The following is a 24,678-nucleotide window of genomic DNA, read 5'->3' as shown; positions in this document are numbered from 1 at the left end:
TGAGAACTGAGAAGACTGCGTAAACATGCCCGTGCCTGTGCAGCTGTGTCTCTGTAACTTGTGTGTGCTCTCCTGTGATTCAGATTGTACATGTATCACACATACTCTGTGTATTTGGGTATGAGAGTGTGTGTGTATACACACATTCATGCTAGTGAAGTATCCACTCCTAGTTTCTTGAGGGTTTTTTATATCAGGTATGTATTTTGAACATTGTCAGAGGCTTTTTCAGCTTCTTAGTGGTGATAAAAGTGTTTTCTTAGCCATATTAGAGTAGCCTATTACATGAATGGATTTCCGAAGATTGAACGAGTCAGTATTCTTGGCATAGCACCACTTAGAGATCATATATTATTTTTTTCATTCTGGTGTTGGATTCTGTTTGCTGACATCTCGTTTTGGATGTTGGTGTTGATACGAGTGGTATCAAGCCGTCGTGCTGATCACGTGGTCAGTCTTCTGACCCCTCCCATCCTTGCCTTGTGGACTCACTGAACCCAAAAAGTTGTGACTCTCCGTGGCAGTTCATCAGCTCACTTGGCCCGGATCAATTACAGTGTCCTGCTGTGGATTTTCTGTTGGCTCAATTCCTTTAGTCTCGGGCAGTCTCGGCTGTGGCACCTCCGTCATGGGTAGAAAACCCTGTGTTGATACATGTTTTGTAAACACGGTGATGGGACGTGTCTGCTGAGCACTTTTCTTCTGAAACAGGAGTCGTGTGTCGGCAGTCCGGAGCACCACTGCTTGCAGCAGTGGCATCGGAAACACCCCCTTCAGGAGGCTCCAGCATCCCCATGGCCCTCTGGGGTGGCCCTCTCGCTTGCCTCCGGCAGAGGATATCTTGAACATTTTGAGGAAAGTGTCTCCTGTGATAATCAGTTGTCCTGCTTTCTTGCAAGATTCTGATATCTGGAGGCCGAAATGATAGCTTGGTTTGGCATACAGTTCTGGGTTTGAAATTCTTTTTCTTTCACAAGCCGTGGACAGTTGTCCAAGGGTTTTTCTCAGGTGAGAAGTAGAATGGCAGGTTCCAGGGTCAGTGGAGTTTTTCCCCCCACCTGTAACTTTTTTTTTTTTTTTTAAAGATTTTATTTATTTAGTCAGAGAGAGAGAGCGAGAGTGAGCACAGGCAGACAGAGTGGCAGGCAGAGTCAGAGGGAGAAGCAGGCTCCCCGCGGAGCAAGGAGCCCGATGTGGGACTCGATCCCAAGACGCCGGGATCATGACCTGAGCCGAAGGCAGCTGCTTAACCTACTGAGCCACCCAGGCGTCCCCCCACCTGTAACTTTTTAGGCATTTTTTTTTCTCCATTTTTTTGGTGTGGGGCATTTTATTGGGAAATTTGTAGATCTGTATTCCGCCCCCCCCCCCAGTATTCTTGTTTGCAAATTGAATGGCCCCTTGTGACGTGAAGGCTTGTGTGATTTTTCAGGTCACGTATCATTTTTGGTTCTGCCTTTGATTCTTTGTGTTCGTCCTTCTAGTTTTCTCTTTCTGAAAGTGGAATCTGTTCGATCTGGCTTTTGTATCTCAAGCTTTATTTCATCATTTCAATTTCTTGTTATCGGAGACAATTCCTAAATTAGATATTCTGTGTCCCATTTGTTACGTAAGTCTCTTACTTGGGGGTTTTTAAAAAGATTCAACAATTTGATCTTTAATTTCTAAGTAATCTCTGCTGGCTATTTTTTGGAGAATGTTCTCATTTTTTGGAAACCGTGTCCTGCTAAATTTATTGAAAAATACAAATCAATAGAAGTTGTTTCCTTTATGAAATTGGTTCTGTCATAGTTTAGCTGCTCACCTTGATACCTATCTTTAATTCACACCGTTTTCCGCAATTAGCTGATGATTCTAGATGTTTTTAAATATTTCAGTTTTTGAGAGAGGAATTCCTGATAGCTCGTGTGAATATACTTAACTAATAATCCCATTTCACTCTTCTTTACGGAGGGGATGACTGCAGAGCTCTAGAAGTTACGGGACTAGGGAAATGCAGGTAGACACTACTTCAGTTTTTTTCTTCCTTTTTTTTTTAATTGTGATAAGTTACATGTAACATGAAATTTACCATTTTACCTTTAAAACATACAGCTCACGGGCATGAAGTACTTTCATGTGCTTGTGCAACCACCACCAACCATCCGTCTCGAGAACACTTCTCATCTTGTAAAACTGAAGCTTCATCCCCATTACAGAGTAATGCCTCAACTCCCCCTGTCCCCTGCAAGTGTTGTCCTCTCTATCGCTCTGATTGTGACTATTCTCAGCACCTAAGTGGACTCATCCAGTGTTTGTCTTTTTGTCACTGGTTTGTTTCTCTGAGCATCGTGTCTTCAGAGTCCATCCATGTTGGAACAGATGCCAGAATCTTCTTTTTAAGTCCGAATATTGCTTGCATTGTATGTGTGGCCTGCATTCTGCTTGTCTCTTTATCTGTCAGTGGACACTTGGGTCACTTTTGCATTTTCGCTATTGGGAATGATGCAGCATGGGTGTATAAATTCCTCTCTAAGACCCTACTTCTGTTTTTTTTTTTTTTTTTTAAAGATTTTTATTTATTTATTTGACAGAAAGAGATCACAAGTCGGCAGAGAGGCAGGCAGAGAGAGAGAGAGGAGGAAGCAGGCTCTCTGCTGAGCAGAGAGCCCGATGCGGAACTCGATCCCAGGACCCTGAGATCATGACCTGAGCCGAGGCAGCTGCTTCACTGACTGAGCCACATCACACCCCTGATCCCCACCACTCTCCTACTTTTCCATCTCCAGGCACTGGACTTCTTCCATCACTCCTGCTTCTCAGGACAAGCCCGCTGCTCCTCTGCTGTGTGGCTGAACTTCGCTTTTGCTGCCTCCTGACCTCCACTCAGCGGCCACCTATAGCCCTGGATGCTTTCCGGTTCCAGAAGCTTGGCTGCTCTGACTCTTCTGTGCTCTGGGAGCCACACGTGCTTCTGCCATCAGCTCACACTTCCGAACCACCTCCCTGGATCCGTATTCCTTCTCAGCCTTCGGTGGCCTCTAGCCTCTCCCACTTTCTCAGCTGGTCCCTCTCTTTATCCTCCAAGTCTCTTAAGCTTCACCCCCTTCTCAGCAGCCTCGGCTCCCCCTTCTCTTCAACTGGATCCGTCCTGATCTCAGTTTCTCTAGGTGTCCAGGCTGAAACCACCATGTTCTGCTCCAGTGTTCCCAAGCACTCCCAGTTCTCACCTGGCATCAGTCACCGGACTGTTTGCTTTCTTGCCTGTTGTTTACTGCTTTATTATGTGCATCCACCGTCCTGTTTCTTGTGCCTTTACATTCAGGTCTTTCCTCATTTGAGTTGTTTCCTAATCTGCCTTTACCTGCCACCTTGCAGAGACCTAAAGCTTCTTAAATATACATTTTAAGTCTTAGGTGTCTCATATGTTATATCTGTTTCCAAGCTGCCATACTGTTTCTCCTCTTTGTTTCCGTGTCTGCAGAATCTAGCCTCTGCTGTTCCCAGTCCATCAACTGTGTCCCAATTCTGAATGCCATCCCTCTCCTTGAGCTGCTGTAATCAGATGCTGATGTCCGTGTGGCTCTTCTGACCTTGGTGGTTTCACTTTCTGAAATTGCTCCAGGCTGAGGATTTCATCTCATTTATCAGAACTGCACCCCAACCCCAACCCCAACACACACAAACACACAATTTTCCCTTTGGTTTCTCTTTACTCCATTGCTTGTTGTTCCTCTAGAGTGCTGTGTTCATCTCCTAAATATCTCACATCTCCCAAGCTATTCCAAATCCCCATGAGGACCCCATTATTTCAATCCTTATTTGTTCAACTTCTCCAACATCTCCTGTGATAGATCTGTCCCCAAACTGTTACCTTCCCTGACCACCTGAGTTTTGCCAATCTCCTACCATAGCCAGTGTGTTGTATAAATAATTTTTCAGATACCTCTCCTTCCTTGCTCCCTGGGAGAGAACCTCTACATCTTTGGTATCCTGAGTGATAGGAGTGTTTGTTACTCACACTGGGCCCCGTGGACCAAACTTGAGTTTGTGCTGGTGAGATGAGTCAGGATAGGGCCAGCCATACCAGGAACCCCAACAGGGGTGGGGCTTTGAACCACTTGATATCAGCCCAATCTCTACGGGAAGGAAGAGAGTTGGAGACTGTGTTCGAGGTATGGCCAATGATGGAGTTAATCACACTTGCATAATGAAACCCCAATAAAAACTCTGGTCACCAAGCTCAGGTGATCTTCATGACGGGTGATATGCATCTATGTGCCAAGACATCCATGGGATGCTTCCCGCGGACACTGAAGCTTGGTATTTGAGACAGCCCCAGTATTCTCTGGTGCTACCATCTCCCAAGATGGTTTCCTCCAATATTCAGGATTCCTGCCATTAACTCTTTCTTCTCCATGCCTCTGTTATTTGACAGCTTTAGCTCCTCCTATCTTACTGTGTTTCTCAGAAAGTTCTCCCAAAGCCTCATTTCTTTCCAGTTGTTCTATTTCATCCCATACTGTAGATTTTCCTTCTTCCAAAGAAGGGTGCTCCCTTGCACCTGTGGGTCTGCTTGCCATGGATCATCGCCTAAAATGCATACTCTCACTGAGGCACGTTGCCTTTGTTGTGAATTTCAGATTATCTAGGTCCCCATAGCTCTGTCTTCCTTCTTTCCCTTTTCCTGCCTCAATATCTTTGCCTTGTTTCTTGCTTTAAGACACAAGCTCAGTGTTCACTTTATCTTCTTTTTTTTATTTTTAAGATTTTATTTATTCAACAGAGAGAGATCACAAGTAGGCAGAGAGGGAGGTAGAGAGAGAGGAGGAAGCAGGCTCCCCGCCAAGCAGAGAGCCCGATGCGGGGCTCGATCCCAGGACCCTGGGATCATGACCTGAGCCGAAAGCAGGGGCTTTAACCCACTGAGCCACCCAGGCGCCCCTTCTTTTTTTTTTTTTTCTACATAAAAGGTAACTTGCACTTGGGGCCTTTGGGTGGCTCAGGGGGTTAAATGTCTGCTTTCGGCTTAGGTCATGATCTGTAGGTCCTGGGATCGAGACCGCCCGCATCTGCATCCGGTTCTCTGTACAGAGGGGAGCCTGCTTCCCCTGTCTCTTTCTGCCTGCCTCTCTGCCTACTTGTGATCTCTCTCTGTCCAATAAATAAATAAAATCTTAAAAAAAAACCTCACATTCTCATTAAAAAAAAACTTACTCTTATTTTTCAAAGGTAAGAAGTATGGCTGAATAATCACAACCCCATTAAGAAAGAGTATCATTGGACAGTGAACTGTAAGACCATTGAGATGACCACAAACACCACGAAGATGAAGACTTTTATCTTTATTATGTTTCCTCAAGAGACACATTGCAGTGTCCTCTTTAATAACCTAAAATAACATAAAACAACTTACAAACGTGTCATCCAGGCAAGTAAAGGAATTACAACTGATTCCCACAATTTAATAATGAAGACTACATGTCAAATAAACATTTACAGTAATAACAACTTGAGGGAATCACCTACCTAGTTATAAGTGTAATTGATATATAGCTATAGTAAAAACACAAAAACCTATCCCGAATATGTCAACAATATTTTATCTACAGGTGTAATCTCATCACAAAACTTTGTAGGAACATGTTTTGAAAACTATGACTATTTCAGAACTTTTATAAATAAATACATAAATATAAAATATAAAAATAAATAAAATAGTTCTAAGGACAACATTTTCAAAATATACCAATGAAATTCATGGCGTAATATTAGGTTATGATAATCCTTTGTCTCTCGTTTTATATTTTTGAAGTAATCTCCTCCTTGTTTGTGTCCCAATGCATAAAAAACAGGATCTCCAACTCCTACCTCAAACGAGATTTGAATTTAAAAAAATCTGACATAATTTTTGGTACCACCCCAGGAAAGGGTGGATCCTGAACAAAGGCCTGGTTTCTTATTGTCCTTCTCTGGTCTCCTATAGGTACTCGCAGCTCCTCGGAGTACAATATGAAAATTCCCTTTAGCTAATTTTATAAGGTCTTGGGTTCTTCTAGATTATCTGCACAAGAGACTCCTCTCTTCCTTCCTCATGCCTGTTGTTAGTGTCTAGATTGATTTCCTGCTGTAAACCTGCGTCTCCCCGGGGCTCAGGGATCTGAAATTGAGAGAAAGAGAGGAAGTCAGATCACAAGGAGTCAACGCTCCAGACATCTTGGTCAGTTCTAACCAGAATTTAGACTAATTCATAAATCCAACTTTATCTCTAATCCTTCATTCTAAACCCCAATTCATTTTCAGTTATGACTCTTGGACTTTGGTGACCCTGACCCCCCAAATTTTTTCATGAGCCTAAGGTCACACCCGGTTATCTGCTTGATAGCCAGGACTCTAGGTGATTCTGCTCAGGGAGTAAAGCAAACTAGAGGGTGGCCTGGGTGGCTCAAGCGGTTGAGCGTCTGCCTTTGGCTCAGGTAACCGGGAATGAGTTCCACATCAGGCTCCTTGCTCAAATGAGGAGCCTGCTTCTCCCTCTGCCTGCTACTCCCCTGCCTGTGTTCTCTCTCTGTCTCTGACAAATAGAATCTTTAAAAATAAAACAAAAACAAAACCACAACAACAACAAAACAAACTAACAAACTTGAGAGAATGTTGCTTTCGACCTGAAACTCACCTTGGTCCTTTTTTGCTACTTAATGTCTGAACAAAGAACCATACTGCAAACATCAACATCATGAATCATGAGACCACCTAATCCTCCATTCTAACCCTAGATCCTAATGTTTAACCATAACACCTAGTCCTAAATTTGGTCAGTGCTGCATGGTCTAATGTTTGTCTCTTCACCTCCCTCAAATTTGTACCTTGAGATCCTAACCCACAAGGTGATGGTGCTATAAGATGAGGTCTTTGGGATGATTGGGCCACGAGGGGGGGGGGGCCCTCAACAATGGCAGTAGTGCTCTGATGAAAGAGACCCCAGTGACATAACTCAGAACCCTCTTAGTCTGCAACCTTGTAAAGGGTCCGGCACCCTGCTCGCAGACTTCCAGCCTCCAAACCATGAGAAATAAATGTCTGTTGCTCAAAGCCATGTAGAACTTTTTTGTGGGAGCTCGAATGGACTGAGAACTAGTTCACATGATTTAAACCAAATCTTTACTTAATCCTCTGCCCAAATCTATAACTCTATGTGCTGATCACATTAAGCTATGCTAAAACTAGTATTTCTTTTTTTTTTTAAAGATTTTATTTATTTGACAGAAAGATCACACGTAGGCAGAGGGGCAGGCAGAGAGAGACGGGGAAGCAGGCTCCTGGCTGAGCAGAGAGCCCGATGTGGTGCGCGATCCCAGGACCCTGGGATCATGACCTAAGCTGAAGGCAGAGGCTTTAACCCACTGAGCCACCCAGGCACCCTGAAACTAGTATTTCTGAAGGTTCACTCATTCTGACAAACTCCTTGACTGTGAACCTGAGGGGAAAGATGTAATGGAACGAGATGAGAGACTCGTCCAGAAGTGGGCAGGGGACACAAAGGACTCACAGATGCCATCTGACATAAGCAATGTGTTCGCAAGCAAATGTGGATGAACACACAGCTAGTCCATATTGATCTTTTATTATTGGATACATAGACTGTTCCATCCAATGTCCTATTGTTAGACATTTACTTTGTTGTAAATAAATCCCCAGAGTTCATATCTCTGAGGCATGAAAGAGAAAGTAAAAACACAATGTAGGGGAAAAAATTGGAAACTTGCTCCCTTTTCACAGAAAGTCAACATTTCCTCAGAGCTATCATCTGGGCCCAGTTGGTTTCCATGGAATTATTTCAGCCAAGTCCATGCCTCTGTGACAAACTAGTTTTCCTGAGGTCCTTAAGGTTTTCCACACGTCTCCCTGAGTCATGGCTCTGTGGGGTTGTCAGCTCGTGGCTGGGACCTGAGTGCGTGTACGGCTTCCACCTCATAGTGCATGGAAGGCTGACGTGTGGGGCTAGGGAGATGAGTGTGGGCTCAGCTACTGGATTCCTCAGATCTCCTCATTACACAAGAAATCATTGTGCCTGGACCCATGAGGACAGTAACCTACCTTCCCTTAGGCCGATGACCTCAGGCCTCCATGGCCCTAGGAGACCTAGGGCATCAGAGTGAGGCGGTCTCGCCCCCACACCCACAGGTCTGGATCAAAAGCCTGGATCTAGAAGACAAGCGGCCCCATGAGAACACAACTTCCAGATGGGCCCTGCCCCCGCGACCCCCGACCTGCTCCCTCCTGTCGTCCAGACCCTTAATTCTTTCTGGTCCCAAATCCCCATGTCCCTCGCTGCACCTCCTCTCTCTCCCATTGGGCCCCACACCCTAAATCCCTCCAGCCAACCTACCTCTTCACACTCTTCTCGGGACACCCTGGTCCTCCAGTTCATGGATCGTATAAATTGGAATCTCAGTTTGTGGAACAAGGGTCGCTCGGACCGGTTCTTCCCATAGAGGAATGAAAAGATGGCCTGTTTGGGGGCCTGGTTATCCTCTTCCATATCACTGGCCAGGTAGCTGGAGAGAGACATCAGGTGGCTGTTCAGGAGCAGGACGGGAAGGATGCCCCTCCCCCACCTGAGCTCAGCTTCCCAGCAAGGACATAGGTTGCTTATTACCCAGTGTCACAGAGTGCCACTCAGTCATCAAGAGGGCAAAGGGATATTGAAAAAGAAAGCCAAAGTTGGTGGCATCACAATTCCGGATTTCAAGCTCTATTACAAAGCTGTCATCAAGACAGCATGGTACTGGCACAAAAACAGACACATAGATCAATGGAACAGAATAGAGCGCCCAGAAATAGACCCTCAACTCTACAGTCAACTAATCTTCGACAAAGCAGGAAAGACTGTCCAATGGAAAAAAGACAGCCTCTTTAATAAATGGTGCTGGGAAAATTGGACAGCCACATGCAGAAAAATGAAATTGGACCATTTCCTTACACCACACACGAAAATAGACTCGAAATGGATGAAGGACCTCAATGTGCGAAAGGAATCCATCAAAATCCTTGAGGAGAACACAGGCAGCAACCTCTTCGACCTCAGCCGCAGCAACATGTTCCTAGGAACAACGCCAAAGGCAAGGGAAGCAAGGGCAAAAATGAACTACTGGGATTTCATCAAGATCAAAAGCTTTTGCACAGCAAAGGAAACAGTTAACAAAATCAAAAGACAACTGACAGAATGGGAGAAGATATTTGCAAACGACATATCAGATAAAGGACTAGTGTCCAGAATCTATAAAGAACTTAGCAAACTCAACACCCAAAGAACAAATAATCCAATCAAGAAATGGGCAGAGGACATGAACAGACATTTCTGCAAAGAAGACATCCAGAGGGCCAACAGACACATGAAAAAGTGCTCCATATCACTCGGCATCAGGGAAATACAAATCAAAACCACAATGAGATACCACCTCACGCCAGTCAGAATAGCTAAAATCAATAAGTCAGGAAATGACAGATGCTGGCGAGGATGCGGAGAAAGGGGAACCCTCCTACACTGTTGGTGGGAATGCAAGCTGGTGCAGCCACTCTGGAAAACAGCATGGAGGTTCCTCAAAATGTTGAAAATAGAACTGCCCTATGACCCAGCAATTGCACTACTGGGTATTTACCCTAAAGATACAAACGTAGTGATCCAAAGGGGCACGTGTACCCGAATGTTTATAGCAGCAATGTCCACAATAGTCAAACTATGGAAAGAACCTAAATGTCCATCAACAGATGAATGGATCAAGAGGAGGTGGTATATATACACAATGGAATACTATGCAGCCATCAAAAGAAATGAAATCTTGCCATTTGTGACAACATGGATGGAACTAGAGCATATCATGCTTAGCGAAATAAGTCAAGCAGAGAAAGACAACTATGATATGATCTCCCTGATATGAGGAAGTGGTGATGCAACATGGGGGCTTAAGTGCGTAGAAGAAGAATCAATGAAACAAGATGGAATTGGAAGGGAGACAAACCATAAGTGACTGTTAATCTCACAAAACAAACAGAGGGTTGCTGGGGGGAGGGGGTTGGGAGAAGGAGGTGGGATTAAGGACATTGGAGAGGGTATGTGCTTTGGTGAGTGCTATGAAGTGTGTAAACCTGGTGATTCACAGACCTCTACCCCTGGGGATAAAAATATATGTTTATAAAAAATTAAAAATAAAAAATTTTTAAAAAAGGAAGGCATGGCTCAGCAGAGACTTCTCCTAGCTTGAGGATGGAGAGGGAACTCAATGGGAAGCCTGAGGGCATGTCCTGTGGGGGAACACCCACACCCACCCCTTCCCTTTAGCGAGTTTGTGCACAAACCTGTCTTCCCATAGAGCAAGACCATATACATCTCTCATGGGCAGGAGCTGACCCTGTTCTATTCTGTAACCATGACTTTCCTACCAAATGACTAATACAGGACTGGGTTCATTGGGTGCATTAATTCAACACGCACTCTTGAACCTCTCTTCCCATTGCCTCATGTCCTTGGTCCATTAGGTGTACTCTATATGTATTTGTTGAATGAATAAATGATGCTTTTTCTCATGTTCAAGTGCAATACTGATCACCTCCTAGTCCCAACATAACTTAAACCTATGCAAAACAGAAGGAATTCTGCAGTGCTTTGAGAGTGTGGTAATATGTTGACAAGTCCTGCAGGCATCGAGTCTAATGGGATTGGGGAAGGGGACAGGGGGGTGGAACGGTGAGTGGATAGGCAATAACCATAGTCCAGAATATCCATGACACTCGGATTTTAACAGAAGTGCTGCTGCGGTGCAGAAGTCAGGGAGGTTGGCGGGGCGGGGAAGGGGGGAGCATCTGAAGATTTGGGAGTTGAAGTTGACCTTGAGGACAAGTTGTTTTCCTCAGGTATAGGTGCAAAATTACCTAGACAGAAAACGCAATATAGGAACAGAGGGAAGTGTCCTTAGAAGGTTGAAACACCAAGGGGATGAGCAAATCGGACGAAGAAGAAAGGGTTGGATCCAATCTCAGAAGCCTTGCCTTGACCCAGAACACCACTGGCCCTGGAGAGTGGAGGAGGAGACCAGAGCTTTGAAGGACTTCATGCACATAGCGCCCGCAGGCTTGGGGACAGTGTTGTAAGACACACCCGCGGAAACACTCACAACAGATCTGTGCTAAGTCTTGGGGGCGTGAATCGAGGCATTTGTGCTGGGAATTCGTAGAGGAAAACAATTATGCTTGGTATCGCCGTTGGAAGGGGACAGACGGAGGATCAGGACCGGCTGCTTCGCTAGTCTGTTTGCTCAGGGCAGGGCCGTGTCCGTTCCTTCCTTCTGTCCTCTTAGAAGGGTCTTCTGTTTGCTTCTCCTGGCTGACGTCAGGGATGTTTGTGTTTACAAGAAACAGTCTAAAAAACACTATACTATAATCCCATCGTTTTTATACACGGGGTCAACAGTGTTTTTAAAAAGTAGGGTAATAAACAGTTACAAATGGTTTAAAAAAAAAAGTAGATGAAAGGTTAGGGTCCCACTTTCCCCCTCCATCCACCCAGGTAGCGAATTCTACTGAGGGATGAGACAAAAATACTCACAGGGCTATGAAGAAATGGATTCGCTGGTACTGCCAGGAGAAGAGGCCAGCACGGCTGAAGTAAGCTATGACCATAGACAGGAGATACTGGTGGCAAGAGGAGACACAGTGTCAGAGAGAGGTGACATCCTGGGCGAGGAAAACCAGTGGGGGATGGGGACAGGAGGCTGGAGCAGGTGCTCCCGCTTTGACAGACTGGGTGAATTTGCTTATTTGGTGTCAACAGGTTGGTTGCAAACCAAAGAAGTCAAGGGAAGGGTTGATGGTGCTCCCAGGATAGCAAGCTGTGCTGGTCTGAGGGCTTGTCTTCAGGACAGCCGGCCTCTGGAGGGTCTCTGAGAAGCTGGAGCCAAGGGAGCCCCACCCAAGAGCTGAGAGAGTAGGGACTTAAGGTGGCAACAGCCTGAGGGGCACGCCTGGGACTCAGGTCCCAGAGGACCTGCAGGAAACCACGAGGTCCCCAGCGGGAAGTGTTGGCAGGATGAGGTTGGAGACAGGGTTTTGGAGGCATCGCCCTGCCCCAGGACAGATGTTGGAGCAAGAACACATCTGAGTGGAGAACAATGATACCTTGTCGGATACGCTCAGATTTTTGTCCCAGGCCAGAAATTTTTGAATGACAGGATCCTCTGTGAAAAGAGGGCATAGGTCAGGTTGACAAGCAGAAAGGGGTTATTGTGGGAGCGTTCCAGGGCAAAGAGGAGAATGATGCCTCTCCTGGGGAACTTCCAGGATGTGGCCAGCGGTGAGGCTGATGGGCAAAAGGGAGCAAAGACCAGTCACCTCCCAGGGAAATTTGGTGGCTTCTGGCGTGGGGAGGCTGAGGGAGCACACCTGTAAGATTGGATGGGAGGTCAACAGGGAAGCTGTCTCATCATGCATGGACATGCCACTGCGGAGACCACAGTCATTCCCTGTCATTTTCTCATCCCACAGTGACATAAGGGTCTAAAGATGGCATGTCATTTCCACACCCCCTGCCCAACTCCACACACACAGCCAAAGACATTTAGAGTCAAAAGGCCAATAAGGGGAACCTGGGTGGCTCCATGGCTTAAAGCTTCTGCTTCGGCTCACGTCATGATCCCAGGGTTCTGGGATCGAGCCCCACATCAGGCTCTCTCCTCAACGGGGAGCCTGCTTTCCCCCTCTTTTTCTGTCTTCCTCTGCCTGCTTGTGATCTCTCTCTCTCTCTCTCTGACAAATAAATAAAATATCAAAAAAAAAAAAAAAAAGCAAAAGACCAATAAGAACTAAGACATCTCAGGAGTTTAACTGAAACCAAGCTTTCTCATCCCAAGTACAGACCTTTCTCCAAGTCTCACCTAATCCTCTGTCATTTTTATGTGTCCCCAGTGACGGATCATTATGGAGTCCTCCAAGGATGGAGAGCTCACCAACCTTCAGAGAATTCTTTTCCACTGGAAAATTCTTTTCCATTGGAAGCTTCTTGAATTTAAAGAGAAAATGGAAGAGGGTTGGAGGAGATCTTCTTACCAAGCAACTTTTTGAAGACCTCGTGGTGTTCAGGGAGCACTGAAGACACCCGTTGTCTCTTCAACTTCATCTTGAGGCCACACAGTGACTCCACGACCCAGATGTCCTCAGCGCCAGAGCCTGTCTCCTCATCTGACTCATCCCTTCCTCTCTTCCTTGTGGGGGACTCAGGCATGGGGCGGGGGTCTACCCAGGGGGCTGAGTGAAGAAACCAGGCTACAGTATGAGGCTTTTGTCTTTGGAATTCAGCCACCCCTTCTCCCCCTCCAAAAACCCCAACTTCCCCTTCATTCTCTCCAGCCTTCCTGACAATTGACATCTCCCCAACCATGTTTCCATCTTTCTCCTTTGTTGATACACATCTGTCCCCATTCATCTTTGGCACTGTTTCACCACCCCCATCCTCAAAATTTCATTGTAGATAACTTCTCCCCTGGGAATAATGACATAATTACCTCTCTTCCTTTACCTCCTCTTTGGACCTCATCTCCTAACCCTCTTTCCCTGCTTCTTGGGTATTCCTTCCATGCTTACAGTTTTGTCCCCAACTCCTATACTTTCCTTCTCCAATCCCCGGCTTTCTGGATCTCTCCTGTCACACACACCCTACTCAGACACTCCTTCCTGACTTTTGTACCCATTCCTCTTTACTAGCCAAGCCTCTCAAGTCCGTTCCTCTTCCTCCTTTCTCACCTGATGGTCCTGGGATTTCATCATCCACCACATTGAAGGGGTACCCTGAGGTGCTAGGCTGGGGACTCTGGTCCTCAGACTGGGAATGCGGTTGATTAGGTTGATCATCAGCCATGATTTCTCCCTAGCTCTTTCTGGCCTCCCAGAAACCTGAGACCCTTTCTGGGCAAATTTCGACCGAACACAAGCCCTTGATCCCTTCTCCAAGCTGGGGCAAAGCCAGGAGTGGCGAAAAGGTCTGTGAAGATACAGTTGTCCACCTCTGCTGCCAAGCACCATGGAATCTGGTCCTTCCAATCAGGAAGGTCGGAAGCCTCTGATGTCACAGGTCATTCCAGCCTGGCAACCAGTTTGAAGGGAAACACGTAACTGCCACACTGGTGTCCAGTTTGGGATCTCGAGGTAAGGGCTGTTTCCAGCCACCGACCCAGCCTTGGACCATCCTCCAAAACTGTCCTCGAGGGGTCTGGATCACTCTACTCCTCTCCAGCAGATGCCCGGCTCTCTCCCCTCTTGGCACATGTTGGGCTCTCTCCATCCTTCCTATTCCTAATTCAGGGCACAATCTAGTGGGAGAAGGAGGAAAGAGACAAGGGAATTTGGGATGGGCCGAAACGTAAGAACTTACAAGACAGACATAAGTATGTCAAGAAGGTCCAGGTACATGGACTTGTTGGAATTAAAAGTTAGTTTAAGGGACACCTGGGTGGCTCAGTTGGTTAAGCGGCTGCCTTCGGCTCAGGTCACGATCCATCATTCTGGAATTGAGTCCCACATCAGGCTCCTGGCTCGTCGGGGAACCTGCTTCTCCCTCTGCCTCTGCCTGCCTCTCTGCCTGTGCTCACTCGCTCCCTCTCCCTCTCTCTCTCTGACAAATAAATAAATAATTTTTTTAAAAAAAAAAGTTAGTTTAAATCGCTTAATTTGGTAGACTTCTTCCGCTCCATGTTTTACTGACATTGTGTTGGGGGTGGGTGTTCAGTGGTGGGGGAGCACTCACGCTCTCCTCTGAGGCATCTCTGAGCCCAAAAGACATTTTGGGAACCTGAACCGGTAGATAACTGTACCTGTGTTCTCACACAATCAGACGGTGTCTACAACTTAAGAAGTCCCTGGACCACCCAAAACCTGCCCCTTGATCGCAATTAATCAGCTCTAGTCTGCATCTGAAATTTGTAAGCCCGTGTATCACTCTCGACCCAGAAACTTCAGGACCACTTGTGTATCTTTTGAACAAAATGCCACATGCACAAAAAGGCTAGATGGAAAAATCTCCCGTTTAAGGCAGAATCTGTTTAACCAAGAAGGTGGGAAGCATGTGGGAGCGCAGACGCCGTCACAGAGGTCTTGGCCAGCTGTCCATTAACATCAGAGGAAGCCTCTTCCCAACCTCCTACCTCCTACCTCTGCTTCTCACCTGTGCATCTGAATCTTGCTCACTCTCTCCTCCTGTGTTAATATAACAGGACTGAAAATTTACCATTTTAACCATTTTTGAGGGTATGATTGGGTAGCAGTATGCACCTTCGGGTCTCTGTGCGACCATCAGCACCATCCTTCTCCAGAACTTTTTCGTCTTCCCTGAAACTGAAACTCTGCACCCACTGAAGGAGAACTCCCCCTTCTCCCCTCCCCCAGCCCCTGGCAAGCACCATTCCACTTTCTGTCTCTAGAGATTGGGCTATTTCAGATAGCTCCTATCAGTAGAATCATGCAGTATTTTATGCGTATGTTTCTGATTTATTTCATTCAACAAAATGTCTTCCAAGCTCCTTTGTGTTATAGTGTGTGACAGAATTCCTTCCTTTTTAAAGATGAATAATATCCATTCTGTGTGTGTGTATGTTTGCATTTTACATGTTCCTTTCACAATCATAGAAGAACAGTGATACATACATACCATTTTCAGTTTATCCATCCATCTGTTGATGGACGCCAGTATTGAGTCCACATTTTGGGTAAGCCTTGCTTTCGATCCATTGTATGACCTTGGATGAAAAACACATCTTTAATTTAGGATGTGCCTCAAGTTTTATTTTGCACTTTGATCAAACTTACGGATAGCTAAGGAGCCCAGTCCAAGCATAAATAAAGTCAAACCAGTTCACCCAGAAAACCATATGGAGGTTTCTCCAAAGATTTTAAAAAACCAAACGAACAAACCCCAAAAAACCAGAAGTACCATATAATCTGGCACTCTTATGGCCGGGTATACATCCAAAGGAAATGAAAACAGGATATTAAAGAACTATCTGCCCTCCTGTGTTCATTGCACCATTACTCACAATAGCCAAGATAGGAAAACTACCCTGGTGTCCGTCAACAGAGGCGTGCATAAAGAGGATGTGAGGTCCATACACAGGGAGCTGTAGATTGGTATTTGTATAGAGGTGAGAAAGTAGGAAATCCTGCCATTCGTGACAACATGGATGGACCTTGAGGGCATTATGTGGAATGAAATAAGACTGACAGAGAAAGACAAATACTGCGTGGTAACATTTATATGGGAAATCTTAAAAAAACAACAAAAAGTCAAACTCAGAGAAACCGAAGGTTAAAAAAAAAAAAAAAAAGGAGGTTGCCAGGGGTGGGGAAGGTGGAGGAACTAGGGAGAGGCTGGTAAAAAGAAGAAAACTTTTCAGTGAGAAGATGAAGTCTACAGATCTCATATCAGACACAGTAACTGCACACAACATAGCAGGCTCCCCACCGAGCAGAGAGCCCGATGCGGGGCTCGATCCCAGGATACTGAGACCATGACCAGAGCTGAAGGCAGAGGCTTTAACCCACTGCCACCTAGGCACCTCTGGGATTGTTTTTTAGAACAAGGGATGTGATGCGCTAAAGATTGAGGCAAAACCCCAGGATTCACCTCGGCTGCTCTGATTCAAGTCCTCTGTCCTCTTCACGATGTCCCTTCTCCATCTGCTCAGACTCCTGTTGGTAGACAATCTGGAGAACATAAGCCAGTAGTTAGAATACGCTTGTCTAAAAGATGGGGGCGGTGAGGGTGCCTGGGTGGCTCAGTGGGTTATGCCGCTGCCTTCGGCTCAGGTCATGATCTCAGCGTCCTGGGATCGAGGCCCGCGTCAGGCTCTCTGCTCAGCAGGGAGCATGCTTCCCTCTCTCTCTCTCTGTCTGCCTCTCTGTCTACTTGTGATCTCTCTCTGTCAAATAAATAAATAAAATAAAATAAAATAAGATGGGGGCGGTGAGAATGGGAAGGTAATGGTTTTGTTACAAAGCAGCACATGCCCTTGTGCAAATCCTCCTGCCTTCAGGGTCCCATCTCTTCAACCTATAAAATAAAATATGTAGATAAGATGACCTGTAAGCGTTCTGCCCATGTTAACATAACCAAGGCAGTGAGGAAGCAAACTGGACAAGACCAGGGACGCCAAGGCTAGGGTAAAATTGTGTGCTTCCGTCCAAGCCCCCTCCCCCTCTTCGTGTGTTGAAGTCCTAACCCCTGGTACCTCAGAACGTGATGTTTTCTTCTTCTTTTTCTTTTCTTTCTTTTTTGGTGGTGGGTTTCTACGGAGGAAAATGAAGGGAAAATGAAGCCTTAGGGAGGACATCGTGATCTCAAGGTCATGAGCCCCAAGCTAGGCAGGGCACTCAGCAGGTAGTCTGCTTCTTTCTCTCTCTCTCTCTCTCTCTTTGTGTCTCCCCCTCTGCCCGCCCCTTGGTCATGCACTCCCTCTCTAAAATAAATATATAACTCTTAAAAAAAAAAAAAATTTGGTACAGAGACTCCCAGGTAGAGAGAAGAGAGTGTGATGATACATAGAGAGGGGACAGTTGGCTACAAGCCAAGGAGAGAGGATGGGACTGAGCCCCCGCAGCCCCCCCAACCCTGCCAAGGAACTAGGCCTGCCCACACCTGGATCTCAGTCTCCCAGCCTCCAGAACTTGGAGACCATTCATCTCTGTTGTTAAGGCCCCTGGGTTGTCTTACTTTGTTGCAGCTTCCCTGTAAATCCATCCAACCAGTATTTTGCATAAGAGGGGATGCAGATTCAGTCACTTCCCTCACACTTCTGTGGCCCCTTCCATTAAAGCAAGCCATGTCCCAAGGCTTCAAAGAAGAACTAATTCTTTCATACAGATTAGAAACTTGAGCGTTCATAGCCTCTGACATTTCCTGGTCACCGTGAATGTGCTAGTTTGGGGGCAAAAAATGGATGAAAGACTTTAAGAGAAGAATGATTCACAAATCTTGAGGATGGCTGCCAGTTATCTTCAGAAAATTGATGTGTTAAAGAGAAACAGGAGCCAACACAGGCAATTACTTAGAAAATTAAGGGCTAGAAAGGCTTCTTCAAGTATGGTGTCAAAACAGAAGAAAAGTAGGAAGAGAAAGTGAGGGTCATCTGCGGGGCTTGCATGGTTAAGCGTCTGCCTTTGGCTCAGATCATAGACCCAGAGTCCGGGGATTGAGTTCCACATCAGGGCTCCCTGCAGGGAGCCTGCTTCTACTTTTGCCTCTGCCTCTCTCTCTCTCTCTCTGTCTCTCATGAATAAATAAATAAAAATCTTTAAAAACATTATGTCCCTATGGCAGAAAATAAAAGTAAAACATTAAGTTCCAAAGGTCAATGACAAATTGGGGGAAATATTTGTACTTAAAACAAATACAAAAAGAGAAAGCTTTATATTTTAAATACTAATAAATGAAGAGATCTTAATGAAGCCACATTAAAAGTTACAGATCTGGGGCACCTGGGTAGCTCAGTCGGTTAAGTGTCTGCCTTTGGCTCAGGTTTTGACCCTGGGGTTCTAGGACAGAGACCAGCATTAGGCTCCCTGCTTAGCGGGTAGTCTGCTTCTCCCTCTCCCTCTGCTGCCCCCGCTTGTGCCCTTTCTCTGTCAAATAAATAAATAATATGTATATATTTTTTAAAGGTACAGGTCCAGGGGCGCCTGGGTGGCCCAGTGGGTTATAGCTCCTGTCTTCAGCTCAGGTCATGATCCCAGGGTCCTGGGATTGAGCCCCATATCAGGTTCTCTGCTCACCAGGGAGGCTGCTCCCCCGCCCCCCCCCTCTACCTGCCTCTCTGCCTATTTGTGATCTCTGTCTGTCAAATAAACAAATAAAATCTTTAAAAAATAAAAAAATGTTGCAGATCTGGCCCAGACAGAATCACAGGGTTCAGATTTGCCTTCCCTGCTTAAAGAAGTTTCTAGGAGGGGGAAATATATGAATATATGAAATGACAGGGTTTAGTCATTTGGAGAGAGGAGTGAGCCCCCAAGAGCTTCCAGTTCACCGCCCAGAGAGTTATCTAGGCTGAGGTATGTGGCAGGGGTCCTGGGGGTGCCCAGGATGTCTCAGTTGCAGGGACAGAGTTGTGTGGTGAGGGGGAAGGAGGCATGACAGCCAGAGTTCACAGGCAGAGAACCAGAGTGGACAGAGAGGCAGGAGGGTGTCCCAATCTTCAGGTGAGCAGGTCAGAGCCTATCGGGGAGACAAGGGCTGGAGGCCAGGACCCAATAGACGGGGCAGGCGGGGGCTCTGCCTGCCTTCCCCAAGGTGCTCAGCATAGCTTCCTTCCTTTACCTGCCGAAAATGGAAAAGAACACAGAAGAAATGTGCCTGGAGGTTTTCCAGTCTCGGGCCTAGGGGAAGTGTGGTCACCTCTCATGAATTCCAGCCTTCTGTTGGTGAGAAGTCTGTTGGTGGGAATTCGGGCACAGACCACACTTGCTAGCAGCAAGAGCTGGGCAGGACTTCCGGGCTACACAGCCACAGCCAGGGCGGACAGAGCAGCTTCCGGAGAAGCACGCCTTTTGTGCAGGATTAGTTTGATGCAACTCCTCAGTGAGAGAAATCAGGAATGGGTTATGTGCCCATCATTAGCATAAATCAGTACTATTACCTTTGGAACGAGTGTTACCTGGAGAAAACTTCCTCTGTGGATTTTGTATGTATCTAAATCTCCTAGAAGCTAAACCATTTTCTTGCTAGCATGGTAACAGGGGATGGTTGTTCTTAAGGACCTGGGAGCCATCTCTTTGAAATGTAAACCTCAAGGAAGGTAGTGTCTCTCTGTCACCAGGAGAGTTAAGGCTGGGCCCTAGACACCTAGCTCTGAGCTTTAAGGACCTGTTTGTCAGAAATGGGTAAGTAGTTTTCTTTTTCCTTTGGACAGAGACAACTGGCACGGATGGGCACCAAGATGACAAGGTACATTTAGGATGAACAATGAAAAACTTATAGCAAATGCCGCTGGCAAGTCCTGTGACCCTGAAACAGGTGTATTGTTTTGCTGGAGAACTTCTAGGTAATGGATTGTATCTGCCGAGCTGATTGAAAAGGCGAGGTTCATTTTTCTCCTTGCTGTCTTGTTAGTAGTTCGCCTGTGACATGCAACACAGTCTGGTTTAATGGTTATTTAACAATAGAACAGGGGAGTCTGGGTGGCTCAGTCAGTGGGGGGACTCTTGTTTTCAGTTCAGGACCAGATCTCAGGGTTGTGGGATCGAGTCCTGCATGGGGCTCCACACTCTGCACAGAGTCGACTGAGGATTCACTCTCTAGCTCTCCCTCTGCCCCTCCCCCTGCTCTGTCTCTTTCTCTCTAAAATAAATCTTAAAAAAAAAAAAAAAACAATAGCGTGGTTGTCCTTATTTCTATAGTTGCAGAGAGGATTTCTTGGATGGCAGGAGATTTTTTTTTTTTTTAAAGATTTTATTTATTTATTTATTTGACAGAGATCACAAGTAGGCAGAGAGGCAGGCAGAGAGAGAGAGAGGAGGAAGCAGGCTCCCTGCTGAGCAGAGAGCCTGATGCGGGGCTCGATTCCAGGACCACAGGATCATGACCTGAGCTGAAGGCAGCGGCTTTAACCCACTGAGCCACCCAGGCGCCCCGGATGGCAGGAGATTTTACTTTTAATCCTCACCACCCGCTACTGGTTAAGAAGCAATTGGCTAAGAAAAAGATTACATCATCTCACCAAAAAATACTGATAAAGCATCGTCCTTATGGTCCCATTTTTGAAAAATGACATTTTCAGCTAACATACACATAATTCTCTTTGATGCGCAAGATCTCGGGTATCTGGGTTTGTTTGTTTTTTTTTGTGCGTGATTTCAGATTGTTCTACAGTTTTCATGCATTCGTTGTATAATCTGGACAAGCTAAGTTTTCTATTTTCTTGCCCTTTCTTGGAGAAACCATGTGCCCATGGATGATAATATCTAATGTCATGACTGGATATTAATTGTAGACCAGTGTTTTAGTGAAACTTGTAATATTTCAGTGATGTGCATACTATACACCCTTTCCTTGTCCTCTCCTGCTGTGGGGAATCTCAGTGCCAACCCAATAGATCTCAGGGCAAGGAAAGGACCAGAGATCCAGGACGTAAACACAGCCCACTACTCGAGGTGACCCCTTTCCTTGATCCCTAAAAGGAGCAAAGGCAAGTGGGAAATCCGGACCCAGGTCCCATAGGTCAAGTCTCAGCTTAGCGCCTCTAAAGCACCAGATAGGGTGGAGACTTTCGAGGCGTCCCCTAACATGTGGGCGCTTGGACTCACGGGAAACAGAGGTCGGGTATTTAACGGGCTCCCAAGTGGGCTCCAACAGGTGCACCACCGCTTCCGTCCTGCGCATGTGCAGCTCGGCCAGTGTGCCTGTTCGCGCACGCGTAGTACTGCCGCGTTGCTCTCGCTTCCTGCCCGTTCCCAGGTCACTGCTCGCCGTGGTTCCCAGGCTTTGGCCTCCGGCGGGCAAGGGTCCCGGGGCCTGCGGGACTGCACGCTGTCCGGTCGCGCCGGCATCCAGCGGGCACGGTGCTGTGCGGGCGCGGCTCCGCGCAGGCCGGGCGGAGGCTCGAGCGGGGACTCTCGAGCTCGAGCCCCGGAGCCCGCGGGCTGGGCCGGAGGGGTCTGGCCGTGGCGGCGGCGACGGAGCAGGGCGGCTCGGCCCGGGCTCGGCCGGTCTGCGCCCGCGGGACGGGGAGGCCCTTAGAGACCGATTCGGGCCCCGGGAAGGTCGTCGACCTGAAGTGAGTTTGCCCGTGGGCCCAGAGCCGGCTCCGCGGGAACGGCGGCCCCGGGAGGTGGAGGAGGAGCAGCCCCCGCCCCGGAGTCCTCGGGAGCCTCGGGGCAGCTCGGCGTGTCCCGACGTGGTAGGTCGTGCGCTTGCGGGTCTTGCGGGGGGCGGGGCGGCGAGAGAGCGCGAGCGGCTGGACCTGGAGGGTTGGGCACTCCCCCGGGACTGGAGACTCGTGGGACTCAACGTTTCCCCAGAGCGCAGGGGGTTCCCGCCCCCCCCCCCGACCCCTTGCTCCCCTGGTTCCCTGTCCAGTTTCCAGACGCGTCTTTAAGCGCGCAGGAGCATGTGCTGACCCCGCTGGGTTGTGCCCTGGGGCATCCCCCAGTGCAGGGCTGGACCAGCGTGCGTGGAGGAGTTGACAGGAGGAGACGGCCTGAGATGGGAGGGGGCTTGTTCTGGGTGTTGGCGTCGGGAGGTAGGCATGCTCGCAGGACTCAGCTCCTGGGCCCGGGTTCTGTTCTCTCTGTTACGGATTTTTTTTTTTTTTTAGTAAAAGATTCTTAAGTGCAGCGATAACGGAGTTAAGTGATCTCATGTAAAAACAAAAGTATGCCTTGATGCACGTTGATCCCACTTCAGAGAGCTGGTGTTTTCTGTTCCTGTGGATACCGTGATGTTCAGCAGTTTGAATAGTCACAAAGAATGCGTGAACAGTGTAAGAGGGTTTTCTTTTCAACATTAATTTAGAGAAGGCAACGTCTTTGAAAAATTAATGGGTGTTTATATTAACCAATGAGAGAAACCTGCTAATCACCTCCTGATATGTGGGAGTGACAACAGCTCTACTCTGATGTTTCTCCTTTTCTCACATGTTTAGACCCTTCTGAGTGTTCACAGGATAGGAGCTTTCTTTGGTGGTTCTCACACAGGATGTTCCCACCTCGGCAAGCTGCATTACCCGTGATTTCTATTATTTCTTCTGCTTCCCTAGGTCAGCCGTTAACAGTCTGTATGCTTTTCCAAGAGCAGCAGAGAATGAACGAATCCCAGGTGAGTTTTCCTGTCTTTGTATATGTTCTCTTGCTTAGCTTTGTAATGCATTTCAGAAGGGTTATATGGATTCAGATTTTATTTATTTGACAGTGAGAGAGAGATCACAAGTAGAGAGGCAGGCAGAGAGAGAGGAGGAAGTAGGCTTCCTGCTGAGCAGAGAGCCGGATGTGGGGCTCAATCCTAGGACTCAGAGACCGTGACCCGAGCCGAAGGTAGAGGCTTAACCCACTGAGCCACCGAGGTGCCCCTGGATTCAGATTTTAAAATGGGAATGTGGAAATAAGAGACATTATCATGTAAAGTACAATTATTAGGGGGTCATATCAGCACCCAGAGTCTTTTTCTGAGTTCATGTGTGCAGATAGTAGGTTACCTCAGGGCTGTGGGGATAGAGCAAACACATGACTGATGTTCCTGACAGTCTCAGAAAAGGAGAGTGCCACCCGTTACATGATTTGAATGGACTGTTTCGTTACTTGTGGGTTTTCAAGATTTCCTGGGATTTGAGAAAATGTCTTTGTGGGAGTTGATGTAGTTATGGGTAGCTTTTCTAATAACAACCATTAAATATTGCAACATATGGCTCATGCATGTAGCTTATCTAAACCGAGGGCCTGCTGGGTCAGCAAACTTCGGTGATCCAAGAAGACCTGTTTTCATTGTTCCTGTTTGATGCAGGGATAAAAGCTAAGGCTGAGGGAATGGCCTGCCCATCCTTAAGATGCTTCTGTTACTGTTCATTTGGGTTGTGCAGTAAATAATAAAGCAAAGTATTGTTTTTTTTTTTTTAAGATTTTACTAATTTATTTGACAGAGATCACAAGTGGGGGGTGGAAAGCAGGCTCCCTGCTGAGCAGAGAGCCAGATGTGGGGCTTGATCCCAGGATCCTGGGATCATGACCTGAGCCAACGGCAGAGGCTTTAACCCACTGAGCCACCCAGGTATCCCAGCAAAATATTCCTTAGCAAATATATTCTTACTCTCATTCCCATTTCAATTCTCAGCATCCCGGTTTCGTCCTCACCCCTCTCCCGAATGTTTTGGTGAAGATTAGCGGTGACGTAATTACAGTCAGATCCATCGGACATCTACTGTTGGCTTTGTTTCTTTCTCCTGCTTTTGTCTTCCTTTCGATTGTGTATTTTTTATGATCCCATTTTACGTCTTGTGTGCGGTTGTTAGCTCTAACACAGTTGTTATTTGTGATTGCTTTGCAATTTATTGTATGAAACTTTTAATTCATCACAGTTTATCTTATCTTCAGGTAAGGTACCATTTATTGCTTAGAATGTAGGGAGTTTGTGACTTCCATTGCTCCCTGCTGGGTCATCACACTGTTGTGTCATTTTACTCTTACAAGTAGAATCAAGCCCATAGGACTAGTGATTTTTAAGCAAATACTTATTTTTTAAGGAATAAGAAAATAGCATAGCTACCATTTCTGGTACTCTTCATTTCTTTATGTAGATACAGATTTTTATCTGCTCTTACTTTCCTTCTGCCTGAAGGACTTCCTTCAACACCTATAGTTGTTCTTCTTTTTCTTTTTCAAATTTTTATTTAAATTTTAATGAGTAAGCTTACAGTGCAATATTAGTTTCAAGAGGAGAGGTCAGTGAATCATCCCTTACATAGGACACCTGGTGCTCATCAAAACATCTTCTTAATGCCCATCCCCCATCTAGCCCAACCCCACCCACATCCCTCCATCACCCCTCATCGTGTTCTCTTATGGTTTGATTCCCCTCTCCTCTTTTGTTCCTTCCCATATGTTCATCTGTCTTGTTTCTTAAATTCCAAGCATGTGAGTGAAATCGTATGAAATTTGTCGTTTTCTGACTGATTT

At 46.6% G+C, this 24,678-nt stretch overlaps 2 protein-coding genes across 2 annotated transcripts in view; one reads left to right on the top strand and one right to left on the bottom strand.

Annotated features, from left to right (window-relative positions):
• RBAK (RB associated KRAB zinc finger) overlaps positions 1-24,678 on the top strand; it is an 813,856-nt gene that overhangs the window by 333,075 nt on the left and 456,103 nt on the right. The gene's annotated exons all lie outside the window — the stretch shown is intronic.
• LOC309854213 (speedy protein E4-like) lies at positions 8,122-13,888 on the bottom strand (the record flags this gene model as incomplete). The annotated part of the gene is made up of 6 exons (XM_082713045.1): positions 8,122-8,184; positions 8,369-8,537; positions 11,585-11,670; positions 12,154-12,212; positions 13,081-13,278; positions 13,774-13,888. 6 exons carry the CDS (start codon positions 13,886-13,888, stop codon positions 8,122-8,124), a joined length of 690 nt encoding a protein of 229 aa, XP_082569171.1.

Source organism: Mustela nivalis (genome assembly GCF_964662115.1).
Source record: "Mustela nivalis genome assembly, chromosome: 19".
NCBI classification, from domain to species: Eukaryota; Metazoa; Chordata; class Mammalia; order Carnivora; family Mustelidae; genus Mustela; species Mustela nivalis.
This window is presented reverse-complemented; position numbering and strand designations above follow the sequence as displayed.